This window comes from Belonocnema kinseyi, chromosome 2 (assembly GCF_010883055.1).
Source record: "Belonocnema kinseyi isolate 2016_QV_RU_SX_M_011 chromosome 2, B_treatae_v1, whole genome shotgun sequence".
NCBI lineage: Eukaryota > Metazoa > Arthropoda > Insecta > Hymenoptera > Cynipidae > Belonocnema > Belonocnema kinseyi.
The window spans coordinates 55,226,267-55,234,704 of NC_046658.1; the positions used below are offsets into that span (position 1 = coordinate 55,226,267).

The following is an 8,438-nucleotide window of genomic DNA, read 5'->3' on the forward strand; positions in this document are numbered from 1 at the left end:
TCGTATAGAAATCTCTGGATAAATTGACTAGATGTAGTTCCAGTGCAATTTTTTATGAATTTATTATGCATGTATGTATTTACCTTCTTATGTCAATATCTAACCGATTTGCATAAAATCTTTTTGGAATATATAAAAAATCACTAACAAATTTTTCTGTAAATGTACATTATCCACATTTTATCAAAAAATGGAATGAATAATTTTTTCAAGATTTTACACTTAGAATTGGAAAAATTCTATTTATCAGTAATTGGGACATTTTTTAAATAACTCATTAGATGAATATCTAGGAAAATGTAAAATACAAGTATAAATAACAATACCAATTGCATCCATTATATTTTGTTGAGTATTTTTTATTATTTTTGAAGCGAATACATTATTTAAAACAAATTTTTATTATATAGCAGACGTGGAGTCTCTCTAAAAACATCTACGATGCAAAAGTTCCCTAAAGTAAAAAATTACCAATGCAATCAGAATAGTTTGTGCAATATTAAAGATTGCCAAGTCATTTTAAAAGATATCTAAACTTTCAAATATATATATTGACTGAATTTTTCGCATCGTAAAATATTATTTGGGTGATTATGTATCGTTCAATGTTCATGGTAAAAAGTGTATTTAAATTTTTTAAATTAAAAATGTATTTATAATATTTAAATTAATTAAATTTAGAAAGTTTTCTATTCTTCAAGTGGCTAATTTTCAAATTGGAAACTATTTTAAATTCAAAATTGTGCACATTGTTGTAAACAATTAAACCGTTACTACATGAGCTAACTTCACTTCGTTGAGTGATGGCCAAACATGCATGGATTCGGTCCATTTTGACCTTATTTTGGTAATATCTTCATGGAAACTATTTTTGTTTATATAAGTGTATTTGAATAAATTTTTTATATAACTATTTAATGGAATAATAAACTGATAATAAATACTATTAATTACGAAGATATTATAAAAATAAAGTTTTGTCCCATATATGCATTTAGGTCAATTGTTTTTCCCTCAGCACTCAACGAAGTGAAGGTAGCTAACGAATGAAGTGAAAATACCTAATTCTTGCATTTGGAATACCTAATTCGTACATGCCTATAATTATTACATTGGAAATCTAGATTTAAAATAATTTTAAGAATGAAGTTGGCTAATTTCTATTTAAAAAAAAGAAGCTCAAAAAGCCAAAATTTTGTCAAAATTGATAGTTGTAATCCTTATCAATCATTGCAATATCGAATTGAGAAACAAATTTTTATTTAAATCTGACGTTTCAATTAATTAACTAAAGAAAATTATTTTCTTGAAAAATGAAGAAATTGATCAAGTTTTCTTGCATTGGCAGTACTGCTAGTACAAGCAGAAGCAAAAAAGGGGGAGAAACGGTGCTAACGAGAAGTGTTTCACCCAGAAATATGGCTGCTTTAAAAGATGTAGTTTCTCTGTACCAGAGTTTAAAGGAAGAATGGAAGAAAACTCCGCCTAATTTAAATAAATGCGGTGAAATACTTAACCTATTGAAGGTAAGTCTCCCTTATTTTACTTTTATTCTTGTCCCTTTAATAATACATTACATAAACTAACCTCACTTTTCAGACTGTCAAAATGAATTGTCATGTTCCATTCCCTTATTTCCTATTATTACCTTATGTATAAATAATTCTTTCAATCATTTTTATACTAGATTTGTGTTAATATAGAATTAAACAATTATTTTTAATTTATTTAAAGAGCTCAGTCATTTGCCTTTTAAGGTTGAATGAATCAGGGGTGCAATTCTGTAAAATTTGTATATTAAGTGCGTGTAATTAATTTTCTTTCAGGTCGGGCTCACTCATTTAACATTTTTGCCCACCTCAAACAACAATGCGTCCCAAAAAGAATTACTCATAGCACGTAAGTACAAAAAATGTTTGAATATGTATGTTGTAGAAACGCGTTGATTATTTTCTTTGTTTCCTTTTATTTTTTTATAAGATAGTTTAAAAATCTAAACTTTTACATTTAATTCATGGAAAGAATCTGCCGATCTAAATTTAAATCTTTAAATTCAGACGTTTATAAATTCATTTTAAATAAAATACTATTCAGAAAATTGAAACTAGATTTAAGGTGGCCGCTGAATGGGGAATTCGAAGAAACCAAGAAATGATCGGGAATTTTTTGAAATCGAGAAAAACCAGTTAATAACAGTCAAATAACAGTTAAATTATTTTTTGACTGGGACTTTTACGAATTTTGCGAAAAAAAAAAATATATTTACGCAAATGATATAATTTACATAGAAAATGTTCTATTTTGGTTCTTTATTTTTAAGCGTACATTTTCAATTTAAAGAATTTAAAAAGACAGCTTTGACGACTTAAAAGGAAATGATCAGAGTTAGGATTTTGCCAAATTATTATTAATGTGCCAAATCATTAGTTGTCAATTGCAAAACAAAAGTTGGATTATTCTATTTTTAAAGTTTCTAACTTAAAATTGCTTAAAATTATACCATTTTGAAAATTCCCAAATTTATTGGTTCATTTTTCAATTATTTTTATTAATTAAATTAAATATAACCAAAAAATTTCCAGCAAAACCATACGAGACCCGTAAACAATATTAGGAGAATTTTTTCATCTCAAAACGATCTACCAATTTATTTTAGATAGTTTTTTTACAAGATAAATGCTTCTTATTTTACTCGTGATAACGCTGGAAAAAAAAACGAAAAAAATATATTTTCCTGAAATAGGGTCATGCATTACATTTTTTTAATTTTTTAATATGAAACTATTAACTCTAAAAGTACTTAAAATACGGGTATAATTGTACATAGTTTTTAAGGAATTTTAGACTATTTCAAGTTTGACAAGTATATTTCTTTTTCATCAAGAAATATAAAATATATTTCATTTCGCAGAATATGTATTATGTATTGAACTTCATTACTTGATAACGACTACCGAAAGGGATCAGCAATTTTGAATCTGTCTTTAGTAGTTAAACTACAATCCAACTTTTAGTTATATACAGAAATCTATTTTTTAAATACTTTTATTGTTTCAAATATGCTCAATCATTTACGTTGATTATGAAATACTCCTTTATCACCGAAAATCAGAACTAAGAAAGTAGGTCTAATTTTAAATATGCTTTTTAATGTTTGACATCACAGTGTTTTAAGATTCTTTTGTGGAGTTTAAAACAAAAATTTAATTGTCAAAATAAGGCCTTATCTCAAACAAAGCATTTCAGATCGAATTTTTATCTTATGCAGTGAAAAAACACATTTCTGTCCAAAGTGTTTTTCTATAAAAAAAAGCATTTGTTTTACTATTTCATGTAAGGTTCAATCGTTTTAATACATTGTAAAAGCAAATAAAATTTAATTAACGTTTATAGAGAAAAATTGTATCCATATTGTGTAAAGAATATGAATTGGAATTTAGATCAGAATTCTTACCTACCTTTTAGGTCAGATTTTTCAAACAGCAAATATTTCATGTATAAATCAATAAAGGTTTTTTTATTTTGAGTTCATGTTTGCTTTAAAATAAGTTCCTTAAAGTTTATATTGTATTCAAATCTACAATTTATAGTACAAGAATTGTTGGTTGTGTTTTTTTTTAAGGAAAATTTTTTTGTCAAACAAAAATGTTTTTACACTGTATAAGATGTAAATTCGAATTAAAGCAGTTATATATCTAATATAATTATAATAATATAATAATAACTTATCATTATTGTGTTCACTTTTGGAGATTTATCCAAACTCGCTTTAATCTATCCAGGCGTACTGATGCTCTAAAATAAATCGATTGAGCCAAAAAAACTTCGATAATTAATTATTATTGTTTTTATCCAGCTGACACATGTATTTTCTTGAGCTTTCAAAGCGTATAATGTCGTATCACGTATTTTGCACCATGGCGGTGCCTCGTGTTTAATAAAAAAAAAATCATCCTTTCCGGTCGATATTTTGTCACTTTTTAATTAAATATTACAAATTATTGAATAAAAAAATTTTTTTTATAAATAATAGCGTGTGTTTATCTTTTTAACTGGAAATTTGTTAACTCTTCGATTTATAAGAGTGAACCAAATTTCATTTTGCACTTTAACGGCATTTAATTTGAAATTGTTCAACTGAAAAGTGTTAAAAACGTCAATTTTACACGTGTAAGTTTATTGTGCATCTAAGTTGCAAATTTCGAAATTACCAATTTTTTAAGCTTCAATTTTGAAAGTTTTAAATTCAAAATAGTTCCGCTCTGAGTGTTTAAATTTGAAGTTCAGTTTTGATTGCTTAAGATAAAAAAATTCTCAGGTATATCAGTTTGAATTTTTAATGTCAATGACCGTGAAAAATTGTTGCGAACAAAACATAACAAATCCATTCTAGATCATTCCTTTATAATTAGACAGAGGTTGCATCTCAAAGACACCAGACAGAGATAGAAGAAAAATAAAGAAGTATCAAACAGAGGAAAAATAAAGTAGTATCAAATAGAGGAAACTATATGATTGTCCAATTTTATCGAATTATTAAACCTATCAGCTCGGATTTGTGGAGGTTCGAAAGGATATTGATACTGTAATTCAAAATAAACTGATTTTAATTGAAATACTCTCAAGTTTACCAATTCTTTAAAGCGATATTTTAATGGGACACCATTTTTTGTGAACTAAGGGCCCATAAAAATATTTCTCAAGCCCTAAAAATGATAAAACCATGCGTAACTCGTTTTTTCCAAAATAATGATTTATTATGTTTTGTTCACATTCTCTTCACATGTTTGTCAATGTTATCGTTATCTTTACATTCAAATTAGAATGTCCCTAGTGGGTCTACTTAAAAAAAATTCTATTCATTTGGGACAAAATATGAACAATTCACGTTCTTTCATTTCTTTTCTAACTGCTATATATTTTCCAGGAGATATTCTTGAAATTGGAGCACAATGGAGTATAGCAATGGGAGATATTCCATCTTTCGAGCGTTATATGGCCCAACTGAAGTGTTACTACTTTGATTATAAATCCAAACTCTCCGAATCTGCCTACAAATACCAATTACTTGGATTGAATCTCCTATTTTTGCTCTCGCAAAATCGAGTTGCCGAGTTTCATACCGAACTCGAACTCTTGCCATCGGACCAAATTCAATCAAATGCCTACATAAGGCATCCGCTGAGTTTGGAACAGTATTTAATGGAAGGTTCGTACAACAAAATCTTCCTCGCCAAGGGAAACGTGCCAGCGCCTTCATACAACTTCTTCATCGACATTCTTCTGAACACCGTTCGTGACGAAATTGGTGCCTGCATGGAGAGTGCATATGATAAAATTTCCGTGAAAAATTCTGCGACGATGCTGAATTTGAATACGGAAAAAGATACTATGGCTTTTGCGACTAAGAAGAACTGGAAGTTATCGAAAGAGGGATACTTTAATTTCAGTACGCCCAGCGAAAAGAAATCTGAGGATCCGATACCTAGTGCAGATTTAGCTACTCTCGCAATAGACTATGCCAGAGAACTCGAAATGATTGTATAAATATGCCTTTTTATATTCACGTCATTTTCTGACTAATTTTCTCCCAATTTTTATTTGATGTAAGTTTAAATAAAGTTTCTCATACAGTAATTGCAACTAAGAAATTATGTTTTTAAAACATATCAATATATTGGAAATTTTATGCGAGAAGTTCAACTTAGCTGAATAGTGAACAAAATTGACGGTTCTTCATGATAAGCACTTCGTTAGAGACAAATACGTTATTTAGAAAAAAATGTCATTGACTTTAAGTAATATTTCGTCGTTTTGAAATCGAAAATTTCATTTTTATTGCTCTGTCAAGTTGTCGGTTTCAATTTAAAATTAATCATTTAATTTTTAAGGTATCTCCTAGACCTGAAAGTCATAGAATTTTGAAAAAAATTACTGAAATTTTTTATTCGCGTCTGTTTCAAAATCTTCATAATTATTTTTCCAGATTTACTACTTTACGGAGAATCAAACATTGGCGAATGGATACGGATTAATTTATTCACGAACAAAAATAATATAATAGTCATAAAACTTAGTAAAAATTCGTAATTTTCTCTAAAAAAACCAACTAATAGCGAATATTTGGGTTTTAAATTTTTCTAATTTTTCATTACAAATTTTAATTATCAACAAAGCTTTGTAGACTAATATTATATTCTCGAGTTGTAAATGTTCCCACTTAAAAATATGTTTACCGGTAAAAATGATTAAACTTTCTAATTTTTCATACAAAAACTTATCGTTTCATCTTTCAAAATTGTGTATGTAGTTCTTTTCTTATAGCATTACTGTCTTTAGTAAATTTTCTTCCATCAAAGTAAAACTTAATTTTCGAGTAATATATTTTCCTATTGTTTGCCAGACAAATTTATTTATTTATAATCGTTTGTGGAAATTTGTGATTTAAAAAAACGACAAATACTAAAGTAACTTTGGCAGATCACAAATTTTCGTCATTTTTTATATAAATTCGTAATTTTTATTAACAACATATTAAAAATAATGAACTACACATTTATATCAGAGTCGTAAATATTGACCATGCCTAGTTTCACGGAAATTCGGTTACATAAGCCTAGACACTTCGATAAATTTTTCTGTTTACTCGTAAGGAATGTTATTCATTTATAATTTTGTGCAGAAATTTGTAATTTAAAAAAAATGGAAAGATACAATTAGCTTTTGGAAATCGCAAATTTTCGTCATTTTTTGTAAAAGTTCGTTATTCTCTATAAAAAACATATTGAAAATCATGAAAAATAAAATGTGGTGAATTTTTGAAACCGGACTTAATTAGCAACCCTGAATTCAAAAGATTTTCATTGCGAATTGTATGATTAAAATTTTTTACATTATCATCTTGATGAGAAGGTATTAATTTTATGAAAAATTTGTCTTGATCGGTTTTCATCAAATCTACATATATTGAGACCTTCTGAGTCAAAAAATACCATTTTTACGACAGGCTCTATTTTGTAGACACTGGAACATTAAAAAGGCTGCTCATATTGGATCGAGCTTTGGCTCGATCTACAAACTTATTTTAGATAATTTTTTTATAAGGCGTATACTTCTTATTTTAATCGTGGTAACGCTAAAAAACTTAACAAAATTTCTTGAAATACTACACGAGGTAGGTAGAAAGTGCTGAGATGCAAAATTATTGATCTCAACAAGATTTACAAATCTTCGACGGGTCATTTTTTACAAGAAATATATTTTTTGTTTGAATCATGATATCCTTTTTTAAAAATTCCATTTCCCAGAAAATTTGCTAGAAATGAACAAAATGTTGAGAGGAAAAATTATTTATCTGAAATAGACCTACAAATTTAATTTGGATCATTTTTTGATAAGACGTTTAGTTTTTGTTTTCATCATGATAACGTCTTAGAAAAAATCTAAAAATCCATTTTTCAGAAAAAATGTGCCAAAGCGAAAAATGCTAAGATGAAAAATTATTTATTTAGAAAATATCTATAAATTTATTAGTGACCATTTTTTGGCAAGAAGTATAGTTTTTGTACATGAATTAAAAAATACAATACTATATTTTTTCTCGTAAAATTAATTAGCAGTCATTTTAATGAAGATCAGGCCAAGGGCGGATTAGAAAGTATTTACACGGGTCTAAATTACAATATCAAATATTTCAATTAATAAATAAATTATTGTGTTTATATAATTTTTTGTAGAATTACACATGTATAAAGGCATTTAAAAAATAGAGCCGATAGAGCCTCAAGTAAACTAAATTTCTTTTTAATCTAAAATCAAAACGTATTTAATGATCTCTTTAAAAGCAAAGGTTTCGGTATTTTATAATATTTGCTCAGCTGAGCGCGAGATTAGACATAGCCGCGCTCAATGAAACTTGCAAGTTGCGCGCACTGTGAATGCTCAGGTGCAGCGGGCAGATTATTTTATATTGTTAAAAATATTTGAAAACATTCATATTACAAAAAATGGTTCAATTACCAATAGCATATACATTTTTTAACATCAATTCTCACTATTTCGAAGCATTTTTTTAGAGAAAATATATTTTATTTTCTCTTAAAAAGGACACAAAATGTTTTCTGTGCTCGAGATTTGTACTGAATATTTATTATCGATTCTTTGGTGGTAAACAATATTATTTTTTTTATACGTGAGTGGAATCGTTACGATTATAATGAATATTAGAATCCTACAATCAACATTATTGAAAAGTATGATTTCACAAGAAGATTGTGCTAAAGAATAATCCTAAAACTTGTAAAAATCTCGGAAATGATTACGAAACCTAGGTGCAAGGCAATGACCGATCAAAATTCTCAAGTTTATTGTGGAATTTTCCGTTTTTTCGTTAAGAAAATCGTCGATTGATTGGTTCCTCCACCATAATCAAAGAAGCG

General features: G+C 27.5%; 1 protein-coding gene across 1 annotated transcript; it reads left to right on the top strand.

The window, feature by feature from the left end:
* Positions 1 to 1,218: 1,218 nt before the first annotated feature.
* On the top strand, positions 1,219 to 5,647 carry LOC117168072 (26S proteasome non-ATPase regulatory subunit 8). Its single transcript, XM_033353434.1, has 3 exons — positions 1,219 to 1,526; positions 1,827 to 1,899; positions 4,928 to 5,647. The coding sequence occupies exons 1-3, from the start codon at positions 1,314 to 1,316 to the stop codon at positions 5,545 to 5,547; spliced, it is 906 nt and encodes a 301-aa protein (XP_033209325.1). The 5' UTR covers positions 1,219 to 1,313; the 3' UTR covers positions 5,548 to 5,647.
* The last annotated feature ends 2,791 nt before the right edge of the window (positions 5,648 to 8,438 follow it).

Excerpts from the sequence above, each read along its gene's own strand:
- LOC117168072 (XM_033353434.1), top strand. The coding sequence starts at position 1,314 with ATGAAGAAATTGATCAAGTTTTCTTGCATTGGCAGTACTGCTAGTACA. Across the intron at positions 1,527-1,826 it reads AAATACTTAACCTATTGAAG|GTCGGGCTCACTCATTTAAC; the intron begins GTAAGTCTCCCT and ends ATTTTCTTTCAG. Across the intron at positions 1,900-4,927 it reads AAAAGAATTACTCATAGCAC|GAGATATTCTTGAAATTGGA; the intron begins GTAAGTACAAAA and ends TATATTTTCCAG.